Source organism: Tamandua tetradactyla, chromosome 2 (genome assembly GCF_023851605.1).
Source record: "Tamandua tetradactyla isolate mTamTet1 chromosome 2, mTamTet1.pri, whole genome shotgun sequence".
Taxonomy (NCBI): domain Eukaryota; kingdom Metazoa; phylum Chordata; class Mammalia; order Pilosa; family Myrmecophagidae; genus Tamandua; species Tamandua tetradactyla.
This window is the reverse complement of record NC_135328.1, coordinates 213,707,417-213,730,117: the sequence shown is the minus strand read 5'-3', so window position 1 is coordinate 213,730,117 and position 22,701 is coordinate 213,707,417. Positions and strand designations below refer to the sequence as shown.

Here is a 22,701-nt window from a genome sequence, read left to right as displayed (position 1 = left end):
AACATAAGGTTATAGCAGGCAAATAATGACCAAGATAGAGCTGATGTCGCTAAATTAATATCAAACTTGACTTTAAGGTAAGATTACTGGCATCAATAAAAGAGGGTCAAAACCCAAATAACAAAAGATTCAATTCACCAGGCTTAGGTAGAGAGAGTAGACAGATAGATTTTACTTGCTTTGGCATTTCAAAGGCTCCTCGGCATATGTTCGCTAAGCATCTAGCCCTCACATCAAACCTATGAGGGAGGTAGTGTAGGTGTCACCACCCCGCTTGTACAGAAGAAGAGCCTGAGGTTCAGAAGGGCTAGAGACTACAGCAGTAGAATAATCTCCATCCCAGGTCTTCTGACTCCTGGCCTGGAGGTTTTGTTTAGAAAGGAGAAAGTTCTCTTCCCTTTTAGGTGGGGGCAGGGTGATGCGTCCCGGAGGCAGTGACATCTGGGTAGGACCTTGAAGGAGACATTGCAGGGACGCGGCAGGGCACAGTGCCGGGGAAGATTTCGCAGGAGGAAAATGCAGGGTGTTTGGAGCTTCCAGAGGATGTTATTGGGCCAAACACCCTGCACTCAGAGGAAGGCTGAGGATGGATTCCAGCCGGATTTTGGAGGGACCTGAAGGCGTGGGAGAGTTTTGCCGGTCCAGCACGTGCAAGACTTGACCGGGGCCAGCAGGCTTGGAGCCGGAAGCACCACGCGCCAAAATCCACGTGCAGTGGGCCCTGCGCCAGCGCTCGGTCCTGCACCCTCGAGGCAGCGGCGGGACCCTGGCACGATGGCTGACCCCGCCGGGGTAGTTACCGGTCCTCCTGAGCTCAGCTCCAGGTTCAAAACAGGACGAGTGAAGGAGGACCGGGAGGACAGACGCACGCGAGGGTGAGTCCGGGAGAGAAGGGACGCGGACCGCAGGGGAGGGAGACTGGGAGTGTCCTTAAATGGACAAGGAGGGGGGTGAACTGGGGGATGGGGAAAGAGAGGGCGGGGTTGGGGGAGCAGTTAGATGGACAGAAGAGCCCAGGCTTGGAGGCTGGGGTAGGCAAGGCACGCTGCCGATTGATTGAGCCGCCCGGGGATTCGGTTGGAAAGAGGCGGGGCGGGGGGGGGGGGGGCGGTCCTGGGCGGGAGCATGCGCGGTGGAGGCAGCCCTGAGCTGGTCTCAACCGCTGCGGATCCGCGGTTACGGTGGGGCCTGTAGCTGGGCAGGTAACCCCTTCTGAGCTCCATTTTTCTTAGGTCTGCGGTGCAGATGAAATGGTAGGGTGCGTACTAAAGGCTGCATGGTGCTTGGTATGATTCAGCCACTTGTTTCGTACACAATAGGTACCTAACTTTGTTCAGTGTGCTGGGGAAACAGCAAGGGAGACAGAAGGACCTACTGTCATGGGGCTCCCAGTCCACGAGAGGGAGAAAAACAAATTTATTTAGTATGTGAGATGGTGGTAAGTGCTATGGAGAAAAAGAATGCAGGTAAAAAGAATTAGGAGTGGGGAGTTGGTGCTGCAGTTGGAGAGAGGGTGGTCAGGAAGGGGCTTGCGGTGATGCTTGGGTCAGGACTTGCAGGAGCGAGGGAGAGAAGAAGCAGCAGATGCAAAGACCCTGTGGTGGGAGCAATCCTGGCATTTTCAAGGAACAGATGGGAGGCTGGGGTGTTGGAGCTGAGCCAGCAAGGGAGAGAAGAGTAGGGGATGAGGTGGTGAGATACCCAGGGCCAGATGACATAGGGTAGAGGTTGGCAAAGTTTTTTTGAAATACAGAGAGTAAACTTGTAGCCTTTGCAGCCCATGCAGTGTTTGTTGTAAGTACTCAACTCTGCCAGTGTAGTGGGAACGTAGGCTTAGAGAATACATAAACAGGCTTGGCTGTGATACCAATAAAACTTTATTTATAAAAGCAGCCCATAGCCTGGGCTGTAGTTTGCCAAGCCCTGATGAAGGGTCTTGAGTGGGCTGGGGAGCCTTTGAGGGGTTTGGAATTGAGGCAGGTCACCCCGGCTGCTGTGGGCCGCCCAGACGCTTGTGGGTGGGGCAAAGGCAGGAGCAGGAGGGTGGGTTAGGAGCTGGGCGGCTTGGCCTGGGGAGGTGGTGGGGGCAATGAGAAGGCGCTGGGCTCCGGGTGTCTTAGGAAGGTGGAGCCAGCAGAGTTAGCCGATGGATTGAATGTGGTGTGGGAGAGAGAGAGAGAGTCGGAGCGGCCCCACAGTTCTGGCCTGAGCTGCAGAAGGATGGAGCTGCCATTTGCAGAGAAGGGAGAACAGAGACGGGGGAGAGCTGGTTCGAGGGCCTGATGGGAAGTTGCGCTTGGGGCATGATGAAAAGGTGCTGTGAGACTCTGGAGTGGCCACGTCCCTGCGGTCAGGGTAGAAGTCCCAGGTGAGCTCAGCACCTGTAACGCTGAGCCCGGAGGCCTCCTACTCTAGGGTGAGGTGGGAAGGGGAGGGACCAGCAGAGGAGGCTGGAAGGCGGGGGCGGGGAGGTGGCATCCCCGAATCAGGGCAGCAGGGGCTAGAGGAGGGGCTGCAACCACCTGAGCCCGGCTCCCGATGCCTCAAGAAAACCCAGGGCTGACAACTGACCTCTGGGAGATTGTTTTAAGGAGAGCCGTTGGATGGGGGCACTAGGGGTAGGGGAGACAGGACGTCTGATCGAAGCAGGTCAGCTGAGAGGAGAGAAAGAGGGATGGATTTCCAATGAGAAGGCAAGAAATGAGCTGGGACCTGGAAGGGCGAGAGGGGTCTTATTGTGTGCGTTTTTTTCTTTTGAGGTGGGAGAAATAGCCAGGGTGTTCAGTGCTTGTGCTGGTGCGAAGGGTTCAGTAGAGAAGATGTGTTCATGGGAGGGTGGGGGGGATTTGCCGAGCAGCGCGGGGCTGCTGGATCAGTGGCCATGCTCCCCCCAGGGACCCCTGCCTAGGGGCCTGTATCACTGCCTGAATCCCGCCCCTATGCATGTGCCCTCAGGCACGACTCAGTGCCCTGTGGGGCCCTTTTCCTGAGAGGCCATCAGTAGCCTTGGGTGCTGGGCGCCATGTCCACAGGAGGGAAGCCACAGGCGAGACACTGGCAGGCCCAGGCAGGAGGTCTTGGGGGTGCTGGTGGCATTTGTCCTCTGGTCGTCTTATTCTGTGTGTGCAAGAGGAAGCTTCTGAGGGGGAGTTTGGGAAAGGGGCGGTGGAGTTTGGAAAATAGAGGCAAGCAGGACTAGTCTGGGAGGGAGGGGGCTAGGGTGATTCTCCAGCAGCAGCATTTGGGGCCAGTGCAATCTCCTTAGCCCCGTTCATCTGCTCGGGTGCAGGGGGAGGTGGCGCGCTGGCTGGAACCAGGTTGTGGTTTTACCAGTCAAGTGTGCAGAAGAGGGAGGGGCTTGGGAGAGCAAGGGTTGGGGGGCTTGGGAGGGGCTCAGGAGAGCAGGGGTTGGGGTGCCGTGTGCACCACCCAATCATCCAGCTGCAGCAGGAAGGGAGAGAGAATGAAGGGAGTGGGACTGGTGGATGGGGCCTCAGGGGCGGAGGGAGTGTTGGGAAGCAGATGCCAGAGGACCCTGGAGTTTCCCGTCCAGCTGGAAAGAGAGGGGGGGTTCCTGGAGCTGCAGTGACAGAGGGGGAACAGCTATCCAGGCTGGGAGAGGCCATGGGAGCTGGTGGCTGAGGTTGGGTGGAAGGGGAGAGGGCCAGGGAGGGCGGTGGCCAGGGGTCAGCAGAAGTGCCCACAGGGATGGTGAACTTGCCGGAGTTTTGTTTTTTTTTTTTCTTTTTTTCTTTTACATGGGCAGGCACTGGGAATCGAACCCGGGTCCTCTGGCGTGGCAGGCTCTTGCCTGATGAGCCACCATGGCCCACTTGCCAGAGTTTTGATCAGCCTGTGTTGGAGAGAGCGATAGAGCCTGGGAGTGAAATCTTCAAGGAATGAAGAGGCAGGTCCAGGCCTGCAGCGAGGAGGAGGGGGGTGGTTGCTCAGGTGGGGAAAGAGGAGCCTGGAGCTGGAGGGGTTTATAGAAGGCACGTGCTGTGGGAGGGCTACAGGGTCTGCAGGGGCAGCCTGGGCTCTGTAGTCACTGCTGGCAGGAGTGGGCGCTGGGAGACACCAGGGAGTGCAGGGAGGGCACGGGGCAGGGAGAGGAGACCCCATGGGGGGACTGACAGGTGAGGGTCCAGGCCCAGAACAGCTGGGTCTAGCCTAAAGGGCCACCAGAGGTGCTGCTGAGGGGTGGACTTGGGGGTCCGGGGCAGGGTGGAGCCAGCACGCCTGTCCTTGTCCCTAGAGTCCCATCTGACCGCACAGGCCAGACCACAGTCTGTGGCATGTCAAGGACGCCGCTGCCCATGGAACTGAGAACGAACACCAGCCACAAGGAGAATGTGCCCCCCAGGCCTGCGGCCCCTCTGAGGCCAGGCAAGAGGCTTGGTGGGTCTGGGTGGGACATTGCAGGGGCAGTGGCCTCTGTCATGTGCCCAGAGCCCTTCCTAGGCAGGCCCAACCCAGGGCAGACCTAATTTCGGACAGCAGGATCAGCCAGGCCCAGAACAGTCTGCTCCAACCTGGGGCCAGAGGGAGGGGACTTAAGCACATGAGTGAGGTCAGGAAGGGGGTTGGGCAGGAGTGGCCTGGCTGGGGCCCCAGGCTGAGGAGTCTGTCTAGGAGTAGTAGGCTGGGGGCCTCCCTGCTCCGAGTGGGAGCAGCCTAAGAACAAGCTCTAATTCTCATTCATATCCTAGTTTCTCCAAGTTCAGGCTGTGTGACTTGGGGACAAGTTGCTTAACCTCTCTGAGCCTCATCAGTTCCTAGCCACAAAAGCAGCAACTTTTATAGCTCTCTCTGCCTGCCAGGGCATGTGCTGAGAGCCCTGCCTGTCGGGTGCCCCGGCGCTGGGGGTGGGGAGTTGGTAAGGACCAGCAGCAAGGGAGGGGCCGCAGCTCCACCCCATTTCCCCAGAACAGTGCCCTGTTGGCTGATGGATGTTGAGTCTGGCTTTCTCCAGAGTCTGCTACTCCCTCACCAAGGCATCATCCTTGAGTCTTCCCTTTTCTTCACCCCCCATTTCTCAGCCTGGTGCTCCCTCCACTGCCTGCCTCTGCCTCCTCTCTACCCACACTGCCACCGTGAGCCCACCCTGACACCTCTCTCCTGGAACCCCCTCACCAGCCTCCTTCGTGCCTCCCTTTTCCCTTCTGCCCCCGCCCCGTGTGGTCATGTTCTTCTACCAAGACTCCCGGGGCTGCCCATTGGACCAGAGAGACAGGGTGGGCAGCAGCACCCCAAAGTCCTGGCCCCCCATCCCACCTGGGCCCTGAGCACCCGAGCCCTCCCCGGGGCCTGACAGGGTGGGACTCTCTTCTCTTTAGATCGACGGAGATTCCTGGAGAGCCTGAGTGTGGGCCTGGGCAGTGGACATGGCCCATGGGCGGCCCCATGGGGGGCCGAGAGGAGAGGGCCTGCCGCCTCGCCCTCCCCGGGGGCGGTGCTGCCCGTGCAGACCACCCTGGCCAGCCCCGGCCCAGGCCCCGCCCTGACGGACACCACCAGCTCCTTGGCTGCTTCCAGCTTCCTGCAGCAGAGCAACCTGCAGCCCCAGGCCGGGAGACCTCCAGGCCGGGTCCGGGACTTTCCTGTCCAGCAGAGTAACCTGAGCACAAGTGGGCCCAGCTTGGCTGAGTGTGGAAGCCGCAGAGGCCCCCACCTCTGGCCAGGGCCTCGGGAAAACTTTGCACCCCACATGCTCTGCCTGCGCAGCCCCCTCCACCGCCGGCCACTGGCTCGCCTTTCCCCCAGCCCGTGCTGGCTGCCGGCTGCAGGCACCCCCTGCCCAGATGTGAGGCCCGCGGCAGGCTTTGGCTCTCTAGAGGGGTGCCCCCGGCCAGGCCCCAGATCCTGGGGTGGCCCAGCGAGCCGGACCCGTGGGCCCGTGGGCAAGTCCCTCAGCCTGGAGGACCTGGCTGTCCCTGCCCCGAGCCGGCCCCGGACCCCATCGCGAGCTGCCATCCACCAGCTGCTGGTGTCTGTGCAGCGCCTGGAGGACCAGGTGGCCCGTCTAGGGCGGCGGGCACACTGGAAACTCCCAGGCCCTGCGCGGAGGCTCCCCCGGCACCACTGCAGCCAGGCACTCCCTGTGCGGCCCCAGCCCAGCCCACCGGTCCTTGCTTCCTTCGGCGCGAGGAAGAGACCTCCCAGCAGTCCCAGGGACCCCACAGAGTCCCCCGAGACAAGCTGGGTCTGGGCTGGTGCCTCGGACTCCGTGGCCGACGGGGAGCCGGTGTTGTCAGAGGTCACTTCGGGGCTGCTGCCCGGGGAGCCCCTCGGCCCTGAGCGGGGAGTCCTTCCTACCCAGCCCCTCAGCCAAGGAGAGAGCTGCTCCGCGGGGCCTCTGTGTGTCGGGGTGCAGAGGAGGCGCCCCAGGCTCCCTGGAGCAGCCTGGGGAGTCCTGCCTGGGCAGGATGGAGGGAAGGGGTCCCTGCAGGGGGAGAAGACGGCTTCCTGTGCACCCGCCGCTGACCCCATGCAGGTAAAGGCCAGAGGTGGATGGGGCCGGGCTCCCGGGGATTCTCTCAAAGCTGGCTGTCACTTTCCCTTTCTCCTGGGAAGGAGGCCGTGATGGTGGGGGTGGCGAGCTTGGCAGGGGCCAGGCGTGCTGCTTGAGAACTGCATGTGTCCCCTTGCATCCCCAGAGCAAGGCTCGAGACATTGTCACTTTGGAGACGGAAACAGCCTGGTGAGGCCCTGGGCTGGGGAGGTTAGGGGCACCCCCACCCTGGGACAGCCCCTCCTGTTGGCAGGGCAGGTGCAATAGCCATGGCAGGACTAAAGGGGAGAACACATGGCATCATTCTTTCCGCCGCCCCTGCTGGGAAATGCAGGGAGCCTCCTGGGCCGGCCCTGAGGACAGGAGGGTGGGGACAGCTGATCCTGGGTGCAGGACCCTGGGAAACAAGGTCCTTTGGCTGCCCTGGACTCTTGCCTCTGGGGACTTTCTTGTCTGGGATTTCCGAGTGTGGCCATCAGTAAGAGGGGGAGTTCTTCGAGTCTGCAACCAGCCCTTCCTGCTGCAGATGCAGACGTGGGTCATCACCCCTCTCCTTGCTGGCGAGGCCATACGGGTGGTGCCAAGCCCCCCGCAGCTCCTTGGGAGTGGGGTGGGGGGTTGTCCATCCGCTGACTGGCCCTGGTCTGGCCCCAGCCAGCAGCTGCTGTCCAGGTGTTTCCGAGCCTGGTGGCACTTGGCACAGAGGCTGCGGGCAGTGATGGCGGCCGAGGCTCTGCGCCGTCGGCACCTGCTGCGCACGGGCCTGTGGGTGTTGCGGGGAGCCCAGCGGCTCCGGGAGGCCCGACTGGAGGCAGCGCAGGGGCGACGCACGAAGGCCCTCCTGGCCTGGAGCTTCCGAGAGGTCAGGGGCCTCCAGTGGGTCAGGGCGGGTGTGAGGAAGGAGGGGGAGTGGGGAGGAGGCTCTGTAAACTGCCAGGGCACCCCCAAGGCGCAGGTTGCACCTCGTGAGTGATTGGCAGGGCAGCGCAGTTCTGAGCCCAGGCCCCTGAACCAGCCCCTGCTCACATTCAAATCCTGCCCCTGCCTCTTTCTAGTTGTGTGACCTTGGGCAAGTCACTTAACCTCTCTGTGTCTCTGTCTCCTTATCTCTACCTAAAATGAGATACTAATACTGTATACCTCACAGGGTTGTCGTGAGGTTAAATTAATAAATATAAGGGACTCAGAGCCCTGCCAAAGCACATAGCAAGAAAAAGTGTTTGCCTTTTTGCTTTGTTCTTATTACTGCTTGCCGGCCAGGACTGGGGGTGCCTTTCTGTGTGCATCCCTCCCTGGCCCTGTCGCCTAAAAGAAATCCCTTCTTCTTAGGCTCCACCTCTCCATCCATCCATTCATTCATGCATCCTTTCATTCCCAAAGAGGCAGAATAGGCTAACAGCTCTGACTTTGGAGATGGAGAGAAACATTTGCTCCTGCCCCTACCCCTTCCTCATGTCCCCTCCAGGGGTGTATTCCAGACTGCAGCTGACACCCCCCTTTCCCTTCTCTCCTGACCCAGTGGAAACACCTGGCTGCTCAGCGGAAGCAGGGGCAGCCGCACATCCAGGCTGGGCCAGAGCGCCCAGCATCTGGGGGAGGCCGGGACCAGGGCCACCCGGGAAGGAAGGCCGAGGCGGACCCCGCCCAGAGACCTCGGTAAGCTGGGCTATCCCAGCCTGGTCAGTGTGGCCTGAGCAGCGCCGGCAGCCTGGTCCCCCATACCTCCTGCCTCCATGGCTCCCATCCCCCTTCCCCACAAGGGAACGAGGATGAAATGAGCAGATGTGATCAAGTTTTGGGCAAAAAGATGTCCATCATGGCGATAATAAAGATACAGTTTTATTTAAAACTGTAAAAATATAGAAACAGCCTCAGTGTCCGACGTGGAAGTAAGTTATGGTTTAACCACATGGTGAGCTGTCTCATCCATCAATATGAATATTCATGAAGACTTAAAAAAATTCCTCCCTACTGTCTCTTTTTTTTATCCTGTTCTTTTCTGCAACTTTATTGGTTTTGTTTCCATTCACAATAGTAATGCATGTTTGATAAGAAAAAAATTCACAATAGTTAGAAGTGCATTGATTATTTTGAAAGTTTCATCCCCCCCATGTATCCCTCTTCCTAGAAGCATGTTTACGGGTATTTGCATTGACAAAGTTAAATGAAAATAGGTACGATAAAAAACAGTATTTAAAATAATATTTTTTTCAACCATGAAAAACAGTAAGAGAAAAAAACAGAAGGAAAATGATCCCCATATTAAATTAAAGCCAGATGAAAGCTAGTTGTTATTTTCTTCTTCATTTCCCCAAGTTTCCACTGCAGCAGTGTGTTATTATCTTTTTCTCTCTTTGCTTTTGGAATAACATATATTCAATATAACATTCCCCATTCTAACCATATTCAAGTATCAATTCAGTGGTTAATTACATTCGCAGTGTGGTGCCACCCGATGTATTCCTTTTGTTCTTATTTTTAAATTAAACAGGTATTTAAAATAATTATACAATATTTATTTTAATGCATGTTTGTTGTGAAAAATGCAAATAACATTGGAGAAAAGTAAAGCCAAAGGAGCACTTCCCTTCCCCCCTCCTCCCCTCCACCCACCCCTTTAATCCGGAATAAAATGAACCCTCTGGAAAAGAGCAAGAGGGTGGCCCAGCATCCTCAGGCTTGGGTGGAGGGGTCCGGATGCCTGCTCCCACCCTCAGCCTGGGCATCAGTTTCTCTCTGAGCAGTTTCACCCTCAGCCTAGGGAGCCTGAGGTTGGAGGAGGAGGGAGCCTGGCAGCTTCCTGGGCAGAGACCAGATGGCGGGAACAGCAGAGGCGGGATTCCGCAGACCTTGCAGCAGCTGGCTGGTGAGATGGTGGGGGTGCTGGGAGAACGGGCTGCGGACAGGGCCAGGCCGGGCAGGGCGGTGGGTCCCCAGTGACTGTTTCCCGGGCATCCACTCCGCCGCTTTCCCAGACATGACCTTATTTCAGCCTCGTAGTGACCTCAGCAAGGTATTGTGTGCTCATTTTATTGATAGGAACTGAGGCCAGAGAGGTGACCAGCCCGAGTAGAAGAGGGGCAGACATTGTATTTTGGGGCCACTGACATTGATGCAGGTCCAGGCAGAAGCTTGAGTGGTAGAACTGGAAAGTCCCTTGGGGCACTCACTAGTGGGGAAACTGAGGCCCAGAGACGGGGAGCCCAGGATCTGGGGTGTCACTCACCCCTCATGCGCTGATCCTCCCCTCGGCTCACTGGCTCTCTTTTCTCTCTCTCTTCTCCCCTTGCAGTCTTTCTCCTCTGGTGTCATCAAAAGGGGTGGGCCGGGCAAGAGAGGGGGCTCCCAGAGGAGGCTGCCCAGGCCCCAGCAAGGGCCCCGCAGGTGGCACGACACCCCCAGGCCCGGCCCATTCAGCCTGCAGACATAGCCCGTGGGGCCCTGCTGGGAACCTGGTGCCAGAGAGCCTGGCTCTGCAGGTAGGGGACTTGGAAGGCAGTGCTGGGGTTGGGGGCCCCTCCCAGAGGCAGAGGGAGGGACACGGCCAGGAGATGGCCCTTGAGAGACCAGGATGGAAATGACCAGTGAAAACAGCTGCCATTGACTGAGGGCCCAGGCTGGGTGGGGGCACAGATGGGCATTAGCAGTCACCAGGCCGGCATGTGAATACAGCCTGGGTTAAATGTCGCTTTAAGGGACAGAACACAGTTCTGTAAGTCTGGGTTTTGGGTTTTTTTTCCCTGTTAACTTTTTATAAGAATTTTATCGTAAATAAAAGTAGGGAGAATGGGATAATGAACCCCTGTGTATCCATCACCAGCTTCAACAAAATCATCTCCTGGGAAGGCTTGTTTGTCTGTTACCCAACTACTTCTCCCCTCCCTCATTATCTTGAGGCAAATCCCACACATTGTATTTTGTATGCATCTCTAAAAGGTAAGGACTTTTTAGAAAAAATAAAATAAAACCATAATACCATGCTCACACACACACACCCAGAAAAACAATTCCTTAAAACCGACAGATACCTCTTGGTATTCAAATTTCCAGTTGCTTCACAAATACAGGTTTTGTTATAGTTTGTTTGAATTGGGCTGTAAGTAAGGCCCACATATTGTAATTGGTTGATATATTGTTAAAGTCTTTTAATGGGCCCCCTCCTTTTTTTTTTCTTTCCTTGCAATTTATTGGTCAAAGAAATCAGGTTGCTTTGTCTGGTTGAGTTTCCCATCATCTATCTAAATTTTGCTGATTGCATTCCCCTGGTGTAGTTTTCTATGGAAACTTTCAACAAAGGAAGTTGGCCTGCCGCCTGCCAGGGTCTAATGGAGTGGAGATCTGAATAGTTGACTAGAGAAGGGAGAATGGGGAAGAGTGTGCCAGGCAGAGGGAACAGCATATGCAAAAGCCTGTGACAGGGGAAGCATAGGAATCACAGAGAACAGCCAAGAGTCCCGTTACCGCCTTATTATTAGAACTTTGTGATCAGGCTGTGTGGAATCTTGAAGGCCATGGAAAGAGCTGAAATTTTACCATAAGAGCAAGGAGGCTGCTGCTATAGGATTTTTGTCGGGGAGCAAGATGGTTTAACTTGAAATTTGAAAAAACACCATTCTGGCTTCTGAGTGGAGAGTAACTGGAGGGGGACAAGAGTGGGTGCGAGGAGGCAGGTGGGAGGCTGCTGAGGTCAGCCGAGCACCCCAGGATGGTGGCGTCGTGGTCTGAGCAGGGGGTGTGACACGCCATCCCAAAAGCAGCTTCATTTTACAGATGAGGAAATGAGACTGAGAGGTGAAGGGACCTCAGACTTCAGCAGTGTCTGGCGCTCTGCAGGCTGCTGTTGCTGCAGCCATTGCGATTCACTCCCAGGTGCTTTACAGCCTGGAGGCAGTTTGTGCAAAGAAGGGCTCGGTGCCGGGACCACTTCGCTAACCTCCGATTGGGGAACTTGAGAACGTGCCTGCAGCAGTGGGTGCGGATGAAGCAGCTCCGGGACTCAGGTAGGGCAAAAGTGACCCAGCTGTCCCTGTGCCGACAGAAGGCAGGTGAGTGAGTGGCAGGGCCGAGGGGCCACGCCCTCCCAACCCGGCCAAGGGCATCTCTGTTCAGTGTTTCTCCGGTGGGCCCCAGTTGAATTTATGGGTTCTTGTAAGAAGGAAGCCTGGGAGAGGTGCCTGGAGCAGGCAGGCCTGTGCTGGGCCACACTTGCTCCCCGTGGTGGCCAGGGAGACGTGGTTCCTCGCTTCCACTGCAGGCTTGCTGGAGGCCGAGCTTGGTGTGGGGTTTCCCACATCCCACCCCAAAGGGATTTGGTCCTGCTCTTTGGACGTGCCTGGCCTGAGATATCTGCCCTTTTCCACCCCCATCCCCCTATCCCCCCCCCGCCCCCGCCCAAAAGAACCTTGGTGGGGAATATGGGATCTTTGAGGCATCCTGGATGGGGGTTTGGAGGCATGGGGAGGGCAGTGCCCTTGAGGGAAGAGGTCCCGGGTATGCCTGGGGCAGCAGCTATGAGGGCTTTGGGCATGAGGTTGGTTGGGGCTTGGTTGGTTCATCTCCTGATTGCTTCTCAGAGACCATGGCCCTCCTCAGCTCGGCCCTTGGGATGGCCACAGCCCACAGCCCGAGGCTGGTGGCCCAGGGGCTGCCCCCAGGGCGAGGATGGGGCTCCCTGCAGGAAGCCTGCCGGAGACTAGCCCTCTGCCGGGCGCTGCTGCTCTGGAGGACGCGGCTCTCCCAGTGCCAGCAGGCAGAGTAGGTGTCCCCAAACTTGCAACCTGGGCCCGGGGAGGGATATGGGGGCCAGGGGGCATGGGGGAGCCTCCTCATGCTCAGCACCAGGAGGAGCACCCTGGAGGGCGCAGGCCGCCTCCCGGTGGACCTGGGACCTGGGGAGACGACTCAGGGATATTGATTGGTGCTTGATCAGTGACCTCACGACCACTGAGAGCCGTGGGGCCACTGGACAAGCAGGGAGCTCTGCCGAGGTGGCTGGAGCCTGATGGGAGGCGCCCCCCTACCCCACTCCCCAGAATCTGGAATTTTCTCCCTGCTAGGTGGGGGCTTCCAGGGGGCAGGAACCACATCTGTTTCCTCACCACTGTCTCCCTAGCTTCCAGGACAGCTAACAGCACATGCTTTGTGTGTTCCAGGCACAGAATAAATACTGTAAATGAATATGTGAGGGAGCACACTTGCCTCATTTGGCTAGGGAAACAGGCTCAGGGGGTCAAGCAGCTGGCTCTAAATCACACTGTGAACCAGGAGCGAGAACAGGCTCCGTACGGGACCATAGTGCTACCTTTACATAAAATGGTCATTGCTGGGGTCGGAACCCAGGTTGATGGTTGTGGATGAAGGGAGTGGGGGTGCTAGGGGTTGGGGGGGGGGTCTGGCTTCCCTGATGGGATGTCAGAGGGAATATAAGCCAGCAGTTGCAGGGTTAAGAATTCTGTCCTGGCATCCACCATCTCCATACCCACTTGGTCCACTTGGACCCTCAGCCTCTTTTAAAGCCCCTGTGGTCCCAGGGGATCTCAATCCATCATGATCCTTCAGAATGTAGGTTGTTCCCCAATGTGTCCTCTGGCCTTCAGACACAAGGGCACAATCACCATCTCCCTGGCAGTCCCCAGGCCACCCTGCTGGCCTGCAATGAGTGCTTGGATCCAGGATCTGCTTCTGGGTCCCTGTGGGCATTAGAGGAAATGGCCCTCCCCCGGGGCCTCAGTTTCCCAAAGACAGAATCACTGGTGTAATTATGCAGGTGGGCTCTGGAGTCTGGGATCCCTGGTCCCAGCCCTGCTCTGTCCAGGCTGTGTGGCCCCACCCCTGCCCGAGGAGGCAGCCCGGAAGAGCAGCTGCTCTAACCGTGGCCACTCACTGGCGCTCTACGGGAGTATTAGAAAAATCCAGATCCCAGGTTGCACCCAAACCCAGTAAGTCAGTGTCTGGGCGTGGGGCCCCGGCAGGCACCAGGATTTTTTTTTTTAATTAATTACAAATTTTTTTTAAACATAACAACAAACACAAACATTCTTACCATATGATCATTCCATTCTACATATATAATCAGTAATTCACAATATCATCATATAGTTGTATATTCATCATCATGATCATTTCTTGGAACATTTGCATCAATTCAGAAAAAGAAATAAGACGAAAACAGAAAAAATTCATACATTCCATACCCCTTACCCTTCCCTTTCATTGATACTAAATTTATTTTAACATTTGTTCCCCCTATTACTTATTTATTTTTAATCCGTATGTTTTACTCATCTGTCAATAAGGTAGATAAAAGGAGCATCAGACACAAGGTTTTCACAATCACAGTCACACTGTGAAAGCTGTATCATTATACAATCGTCTTCAAGAAACATGGCTACTGGAACACAGCTCTACATGTTCAGGCAGTTCCCTCCAGCCTTTCTTTTACACCTTAACTAAAAAGGTGATATCTATATAATGCATAAGAATAACCTCCAGGATAATAACCTCTCGCCTCTGTTTGGAATCTCTCAGCCATTGACACTTTGTCTCATTTCACTCTTCCCCCTTTTGGTGGAGAAGGTTTTCTCAATCCCTTGATGCTGAGTCTCAGCTCATTCTAGGATTTCTGTCCCACGTTGCCAGGAAGGTCCACACCCCTGGGAGTCATGTCCCATGTAGGCAGGGAGGGTGGGGGCGGCGGGGGCACGAGCATATTTGGAGGCGCCCCTTGGTTCCAGCGAGCGGCGGGTTTGGGAAGCACTGGCGCCAAGCTCTCGCCCCGCGTTTGGCACAAGTGGTCCCCCATCCAGCCCGCTTTTCCCTGAGGCCAAGGTGGGGGAGCCCCTTCTTGGCAGATGCCCCCCCCACCCCTGAGTCAGGACGCGGCTGGGGGCCCCGGGACTCACCCGCCCCTTCCTGGTAGCACCTTCTTCCAGGGCATTCGGCGGCGGACCCTGCGGCGCGCTCTGATGCGGTGGCACTGGAGGACGTGGCCCCTGGGTGCCCCATCAGGCCACACCCGCACCACCTCAGTCCCGGCGCCTGTGGGCAGCACCCCGGAAAGGGAGGCCTCGCTGGCCGGCAGCACCCCCCGGGGCTCACAGCAGAGGGTGAGGGGGGCCTGCCCGGGTGGGGGCAGGGGGCTGAAGGTGGGGCTGTCAGGCCAGGGCTGGGGGACCCAGGATTCCATCCGTGCTTCTCCAGGCACCCCGGGACCCCACTGTCCTGGAGAACCTCCAGGTGACCTTCCTGCAGGCAGCCAGGCGGCGGCGGCAGGGGCAGTGCCTCCTGCTGTGGCAGGCGCGGGCCCAGCAGTGGCGCGGAGCAGCGAGGTGCTGCCAGCGCACCCTCCAGCGGCGGTAGGGACCCCGGCCTAGGATGGCGAGCGGTGCTGGGCCCACTTGGGGGGTGCCCTGTTCCCAAGCCCCTTCCTCCCTTCCGTCCTTGGGCTTCGCGGCAGCATCCCCTTGCGGTCACACCCAGGCAGCTCGGTCCCTGGGTTCAGATCCTTTCAACTCCTCCTGCCCTCCCACCCTGCTCTACTGGGGGGGTTCACTTTGGGGCTCGTCCGTGGTCCTGGAGATTTCACAGCTGTGGTCCGTCCACGGAGTCGTCCATACGCAGTGCTAAGAGTCAGGCTGCCTGGGTTCTCATTCCAGCTGTGCTCCTCAGTGGCTGTGTGGCCTTAGGCAACTTGCCAAGCCTCTCTGTGCCTCGGTTTCTGCCTCTATAAAATAGGATAATAATTATACTTGGTTCAGTAGGGCATCAAGGAGGTAGGGCCACACACATCCCCTAGCACAGTGCTTGGCACATAGTAAGCGCTCACTCAGTCTGTTGTAGTTATGATTGCTAGTGGCTGAGCACAGGACTGTACCTCAGGGGGCCTGGGGTCCCCGCTATCCCAAACACCTGTCATTGTGACCCTCGGAGGGGCATTTTGATTCCTCCAGCCCCCAGAAGCCCACCTTCCCCATGGTGGAATTAGGGAGACGGGTCACCCCCAGCTGCCCTCTGCTGCAGGGCAGGGGTGAGCGGGCTGAGCCTGTGGAGGGAAGGAGGGGCAGTGCCCGTCCCCAGAAGGGACACTTCCCTCCACAGCGTCCTCCTCAGCTGGAGCCACTGGGCAGCAGCCCAAGGAGCCCGGAGACAGCTGGCCGCCTGCTGGGCCTGGGGCCGGAGCTGCAGGGCCGCCCTGGGCGTGTGGCGTCAGCGGCTGGCACAGAGGCAGGAGGAGGGACAGTGGGTCCGGGAGCGGAGCTGGGCCCTGGCACGGGGCTCCCTGCGCCACTGGCACTCCCGCTGGCAGAGTGAGTCGGGTATTGGGTTCGGGGCTCTGCAGGGAGGTGAGGGTCTGTCACAGCCGGGGTGGGAGGCTGGAGCCTTGGGGGCTGTGTCGGGCTGCGTCCACGCCCCTGCACTCCTGGCTGGGTAGACCCTGACCAAGTGACTTGACCTCCCGTGTCTCAGCTTACCTGTCTGTAAAGTGGGGATAATAGTGCACTCCCCCTACCCCCGCCCCGAGGAGGTGGTTGTGGGGAGTCTAGGAAACGACCCGCGTGAAGCGCTCGGCTCACCCTACCTCGTAGCAGGTGCGACCACCACCCTTCTCTTCGTCCTTACCCCGCCTGGCCCTCAGGACTCCCTGCTCTAGGCTCCGAGTTGGGGGTGGGCAGAGTCGTGGAGCCTGGGAAGGGTCCCCACGAGGTGTGCAGGAGGGCTCAGAGGGCAGAGCAGTAGAGAGGGAGGTTGAGGTAGTGGAGGTGACACAGGCGAAGTGTGGAAGGCGGAGTGGGAAGGACTGTGCTGAGTCTGGCCCGAGGAACAAGACCTGCGAAGGGAAGAGGGTAGTCCCCAGACAGATTCGCTCTGGGCGTCCTGGCTGCTGGGTAAAAAGAAAGAGCTCAGGGTTTTTTTTTTTGCCACCTCAGTTTCAACCCAGCTAAGTCAGACTCACAGCCTGATGGGCGTCTGTAGCCAATTGTATCAGTCATCTATGGCTGTGTAACAAGTTACCCCAAAATGTAATGGCTAAAACCACCAACCTTTCATTTTCTCACGGTTTTGGTGGGACTGGAACCCAGGTGTGGTTTAGGTGAGTGCCTCTGGCTCCGGTGGGGTGGCAGTCCCGTTGGTCAGGGCCTGGTCTCATCCGAAGGCCCGGCAGGTCGGGGTGGGGGGAGGACAGCCACGTCCAGGCTCAGGCAACTTGGCAGGCCTCAGGCCCTGGCCATGTGGGCTTCGCCACAGGGCCACTCTACAACGTGGTAGCTGCTTTTCGCCCAGGGGTGTGATCTGAGAGAAAGCAAGAGAGAGTGTGCATCCAAGCCAGGAGCCACCCCCTTTCTGTACCCTCAGCTCAGAAGGGACAGGCCATCATTTCTGCTATAATCCATTTGTTAGAAGAAAGTCACGCTCAGGGAAGGGCATTAGGCTGGGGCACGTACCAGGGAAAGGTCCCGGCAGCCTCCACGGCTGCCCACCACACCGATACATCACTAGTGGGCGCTTGGTTAGCCTGGAAGGCCCAGGTCCTGTCCGCAGGGGACAGCTGCTTCTGCAGCCCAGTTGTTGCCCTCCTGGGTTTTTAAGAAAATCTGGAAATCCAGATTCTTATGTGAATTTCCCCTGATCCCTAAATCTTGTCAAGAAATTGAAACAAAACAGTTCTATGTGCTGGACGGACCTGGGCCTCAGGAGGCCACCTGTAACCGAAGCTTGCTAACTGGGACAGCCCAGGGGGTTTCCTCTGCCCCCATGTGGGTAGAGAGCCAAAGGCTGGGTGAGGAGGGGCCACGGTTACCAGGGCTGGGGGGGTAGGCGGAGCACCAGGCTGAGCACCCCAGCTTCTCTCTGGCACAGGGCAGCAGGCCTTGCGGGAGAGGTACCAGCTGTGGGCACAGCGCCGTCTGCAGGGCCTGCGGAGGACCACGTTCCAGAGCTGGCAGCGGGCGGCAGCTGTCCGGGGACGCAGGGCAGCCTGGCAAGAGCGGCTCCTCCTGCGGAGGTGGGTGGGCCTGGCAGTGGGATGGGGGGAGCATCAACCCTCTCCCACCCCCTCCCCCACAGAAAAGCAGGGACAGAGCCCAGGGGATGGGACGTTTGGTCTCCCTTGCAGGTCTGGGGTACCCGGGCTTGAGGTCTGGGACCCGGGAAATGGGGGGCATGGAGGCACCCTCAGCCTGGAGATGGATGGTCTTCAGCACCAACCTGCCCTCACCTGCTCTGGAAGGATATTTGGCAACCCTCTGGGCCTAACCTATGTCCCTGACCAGGGGATCCCACCCTGCTGGGGTGGCTGGCGTCTCTGCTTTGGCCTCTAGGTGGCATAGACTTGTCCTTCCCCCCAGGGAGCCCCTTTCCCACACCGACTGCCTGCCCCAAAGTGGGGATGCAGGGAGGGGAGACTGGACTTGACTGTGCCCTGGCAGGGCTGGGACTGGTACCCATAGCTAGTCGGGCCCCCCGCCCCTGATGGTGGCAGCTTCTGCCCCCTGCACTGGAGTTCTGTGTGCCGAGGCCCTGAAGGAAAGGCCACACTCTCCCCCGTTACCCCTCTGCAGTACATTCCACTGTGACCACTGTGCTTTGGGGTGACATGCCCACCCTTGCCACCAGCTGGGCCCTCCTCTTGCTCCTGTTTGGAGGCCACATCCAGGCCTGCAGGGTGGCGCGGGAGAAGCCTGAGGGTATGGGCGCTGGGGGCTGTGCTGCCCTCCGGGTGGGAGTCCAGGCGAAGGGACTGCACCCAGCAGGCCTTCATAGCATGTGGATGGCCCTGGGCAGCCCTGCGAGGCCCATGGGTGGGTGAGAGAGGGAGCCAGGCCCTGTGGAATCCCTCTGTGTCTGCTGGGTGCCCCTGGCCTTGGGCAGCTTTGAGCTTCGTGTTTGGCCAGGATTGAGATGCTCTGAGACTGGGTCAGGGACAGGGAGAGGTGGTGCTGGTCCTTGCAGCTGGCCCTGGGGCCAGAGTCCACTCTGCCACATTCTAGCTGGGTATCCCGGCCTCAGGCATCTCTTAACAATCCAAGGAAGAGAATCGCCTGTGTGCAGGGCGTCAAGGGGTCCACAGACAGGGCTGTAAAGCACTCAGTGCAGCACCAGAAACACAGCAGGGCCCCATGAACAGGAGTGCTTATGGGAGGTGGAGGCCAAGTGTTGCTGCAGGATTGGCCTCTCCCTGTCTCCCAGACAAGGGGCTTCTGGGAGTGTCTGGCAGCGCACCCCTCCCACACCCATTTTAACTGGATTTCTGTGGAAGAGAGATGGGGGAGGAGGGCCCCAGGCACAACCCTCACCCACCCCAGCCCTCCAGTGAGAACTGGAGGTCCTGATGGCTGAGTGTGGGCTTCTCCCTCCCCCAGGGCCCTGGACGTCTGGGCCCAGGCAGTGACCCGGAGCCATTTCCAGGTCCAGCTCCAGCAGTCCGGGTGCAGGCGCCTCCTGCGGACCCACTGGTCCCAGTGGCAGGCGGCGCTGTTCCAAGTGCGGCTGGAGCTGCAACCCCGGGCTGAGGAGGCCGCGGAGGCCGCAGGGCTGGGCACCGTCTGCCCTGGGGCTGGCGATGACCTCAGGCACCGCCCGAGTTTGGCCACCAGAGGGCGCCCCCTACTGCTGATGGCCACCCCAGCCCCCTGGAAAGAGGTGAGGCGAGGCCCAGGTCGGGTGGGAGGTCCCAAAGTGAACTGCCGGCCCCTGGCCTTAGAACCAGCTTGTTCGAGCCCGTTGTGGCTACACAGCTGGATGCTTTGTGGCCTTGTGGACACCATCCCCGACTCGTTCCAATTAAACAGCCCCCCCTGGCTTACCAGACCGGGTTTAGTCTGCAAATACTGACTGGGCAGCCCCGGGTGCCGGCCCAGCACGGGGTTGTGCAGAGCACCCCCCAGGAGGGCACACGCCTAAGCTCAGCACAGGTCATGGTGCGAGATGGGCAGTAGCCAATTTTTTTGTGTGTGGTTGTTTTTACTTAAAAATTGAAATATTTCATTACAGAAAATCAGAAAAAGTTTTTTTTAAATCTCACATTTCTCCCATAACTCCATCTACCCAAAGATAACTTTCAGTCCCTTTCCGGACCAGGAGCAGTTAGTTTCAATGTCAGCAAATAGGGCTAAGGAGCTTGGTGGGCCACCAGGAGGGAGGAGGCAATAATGAACATCAGGCACAAGAAATGACACACAGCCCGTGTTTCCAGCGGGTCAGGGAGTGTAGCAGAGCTGGCATCACGAATCCAGGGGGTATGTAATAGACAGTAGAAAAACTTTAAGAAAAAAAGATTAAACCGTTTTGGTTTTTCATTTTATTTTCTAGTAGTGAGAGACTAGCTCTGGTTATTTGCAGAATTTGCATAAGTGAGGCTGCGGCAACCAGATTCTGGGGTCTCAGCGTACTTTATTCTAGAGCTGGTTTACAGGGCATTTTATTTTCAGAGTGATTTTATACTTTCATTCCATTCCTGTGAGCAGAGGCAGGCAGGGATCCTATTTGACTGATGAGAATCTGAGGCTTATAGGAAGTAAAAACGCTGGGAATGTTATCTAGGGTTCCTAACGCTGGGCCCCTCTTTCCTACCACACGTTCCCAGATGCCTCTCCAGCCTTGCCCCCCAAGACACCAGCAGGTATTGGCCCTCGTCATGGTGCCACAGGGTCAAAGGCCCCCTGGCTAGTAGAAAGCCGAGGCTGGTGCCTCAGTAGAGAATTTATCTTTGCAACCTTAGTTTCCTTTGCTATATAGGGGAAGAATAAGCCCCTACCTCACAGGGTCACCTGTAAATGTTCAGCCCAGGGCCTAGCCCAAAGTGGTGCTCCTCACGAGGGAGGGAGGGCGAGTGGTGGACGAAGAAGCAGAGGGTGGTACGGACGGCCATGTGCCAGATCACTGGGGCCCCAGGAGACCCAGGCCCATTAGGTTCAGGTCTTCCTCTCTGGCCACTCCCTCAGCCTGGCAGCTGCTGGACACAGGCCACAGGACTTGTGCCACAAGAGCCCAGACAGCTACACAGTCCCAGCAGACAGAGGAAGCAGCAAGAAACGTTCTGCGCTCAGAGTAAGGGACCCTGCCCCTGGGGACAGTGGCTGCAACGCAGGGCTGAGGCGGTCACCAGGCCTCAAGGACCTGCAAACCAGCCTATCCTCCTTGGTAATCAGTCCTAGTATCTTCACCCTGAGTCCTCCCAGCCCCTTTGAGCATTTCAACCATTTTCTCCTGCCCTGCCCCTGACTGTTTCTGTGGGCTACTGCCCCGAACAGCAGCAGTTTCAGGCAGACGTGGGGATGGGGATGCAGGAGGCACTGCGCCTAATTCAGCCCCTCTTGCCATTCACCCCTTTTGTTACTCTCCTTTTAGGAGGAACATTCGGTTTAAGGGAGAGTTTGCCACCCTGAACCACTGTAACCTCTTCTGACTCGACTCCCCTTTCCAGGTGACAGAAAGCAGGACTTCAGGCTGTCCCCTGGTCCCTACGGGCCTCCCCTGTACCACACCTTTCAGCTGTGGCTGCAGTGGCCTGTGCACTGTGACTGGGCCAGGGGACCATCCCTCTGGACAAGACCTGGCAAGGGCTGCAGCTCTGAGACCAGAGCCCTCCAAGGCAGAGACGAGGCCCAACTGCGGCAGCTGGGGTCAGAGCAGCTGTGTGTGCAGGCATGGCTGGGGGAGCACAGCGGGGAGGGGCTGGCCAGTGCCCATGCTGGGCCCTCCCTACAGGACCCCTGAGAAGCAGGCTCAGGACGGTGGCTCTGCCCTTCCTTCCTGGTCACGGGGGTGGGGGTCACGATGCTCAGGATGTGTGGCTGTCCTGGCTGTGGCCACACACCAGGACCTCCCTCTAGGAGGAAGTACTTGCAGCGCTGGCACCTTGAGATACTGCTTCGCCGGGTCCAGGGTCCCCGGCAGGCCAGGCTCCTGGCAGCAACCTGGCAGCACTGGGCAGATGCTCAGGAGATGGAGCAGCTGGCACGGACACTGGTGAGTGGGGGTGGGAGCAGATGTTCCTCAATCCCACAGCTGGAAGAGCTGTGGCTCACCACCATTTCCTCCACTTCTCACCCATAATCCCTGGAAATGTTTAGTCTATGGACCTACCACGCCTGCAACCTTGGGGGTCAGGCCCAGTAAACTGCATTGTAACACTTCTCAGACGATATCCCTTTCACATCCCTTTCATCCTGGTGCCACAGAATGGCAGGAAGGGAAAGGCAGCAGTGAGCCCTGGGCCTTCTCTGCCAATTGTCCCCACAGCTCAGGCAGTGGCACCTGGAAAGGGCCTGGAGCACATGGCGGCGGCGGACCCTGCAGCTGCGGGTGGCTCAGCGAATGCTGCAACAAGAAGATGGCCGTGTCCTTTCCCAGGTACTGGATGGTGTGGCCCCTGCCCTACTGCAGACCCTTCAACCAGTCCCAAACTGGGACCCCCCATTTTCAGGGGAGGGGGCAACTCAGATATAGAAAACACAGCTTGATTTTGGAGCTCCTAATTTAGCAGGGGACCACATGCTCAGCCCAGTCCCATTCCAGGTCACTTGGTTTGCCCTATGCCACTAGCCCTTGAAGGGTGTGGGTGTCTGGAACAACTGCTCCCCCATCCCCCCATTTGCCCCTCTCTGAGCTCAGCTTCTCAGACAGCAGCAAATCAGGTCTATTTTCAGTGTGTGCATTTGCCCTGGGGCAGAGGGAGGGGCCTCAGAGTCCCTTAGGGAGCAGGGTGCAGGTGTTTCCTCACAGCCCAGCACACAGTCTTGGAGGGCATCTGAGACAGAGGCCAATAGCTTTTCCTCCCTCTCTTCCTGATTCCAGGCCTTTGAGAAATGGCACCAGTGCCTGACGGCCAGAGGTCTGAGGACAGGAGGCACCAGCTGCCCAAGGCCCCAGAGCAAGCTGGGCACCAAGGGCCCTGGGAGCGGGCCAGAAGATATCTAAGCTGCTGGGTATGGCGGAGCGGTGGCACAGCTGCAGTTGTTGACTTGTTCCCATAAAGGAAAAGGAGGAACTGAGTCCAGCCTTCCCCGGGGAAAGAACTGCACCCCACCCACACCACGAGTGCAGGTATTCATCCCATGGCCTGGGGACTGAAACGGACAATAAAATGCCTTCCTTAGTTTTAGCTGTTTGTCTTGCTCAGTCTCTCCCAAAGGCGGCCCCTCTGCCCACCCTCTGCCATCAGGCTGCTCTTTGAACACGCCATCCCCACG

At 58.0% G+C, this 22,701-nt stretch overlaps 1 protein-coding gene across 13 annotated transcripts; it reads left to right on the top strand.

The window, feature by feature from the left end:
* The first annotated feature begins 586 nt into the window (after nucleotides 1–586).
* On the top strand, nucleotides 587–22,613 carry C2H1orf167 (chromosome 2 C1orf167 homolog). Of its 13 annotated transcripts, none has more exons than XM_077151292.1 (21): nucleotides 763–875; nucleotides 1,233–1,253; nucleotides 4,256–4,398; nucleotides 5,337–6,493; nucleotides 6,657–6,700; nucleotides 7,166–7,373; nucleotides 8,031–8,167; nucleotides 9,268–9,377; nucleotides 9,804–9,990; nucleotides 11,381–11,511; nucleotides 12,085–12,265; nucleotides 14,430–14,616; nucleotides 14,711–14,865; nucleotides 15,608–15,816; nucleotides 17,369–17,513; nucleotides 18,871–19,150; nucleotides 20,452–20,557; nucleotides 20,934–21,132; nucleotides 21,343–21,478; nucleotides 21,752–21,862; nucleotides 22,307–22,613. In XM_077151292.1, the coding sequence occupies exons 3-21, from the start codon at nucleotides 4,296–4,298 to the stop codon at nucleotides 22,427–22,429; spliced, it is 3,909 nt and encodes a 1,302-aa protein (XP_077007407.1). In that variant the 5' UTR covers nucleotides 763–875; nucleotides 1,233–1,253; nucleotides 4,256–4,295; the 3' UTR covers nucleotides 22,430–22,613. The 13 variants fall into 13 exon arrangements, with proteins under 13 accessions (XP_077007411.1, XP_077007410.1, XP_077007399.1 ...); XM_077151286.1 differs by having other exon boundaries at nucleotides 1,233–1,258; XM_077151291.1 differs by having other exon boundaries at nucleotides 1,233–1,286.
* Nucleotides 22,614–22,701: the final 88 nt, after the last annotated feature.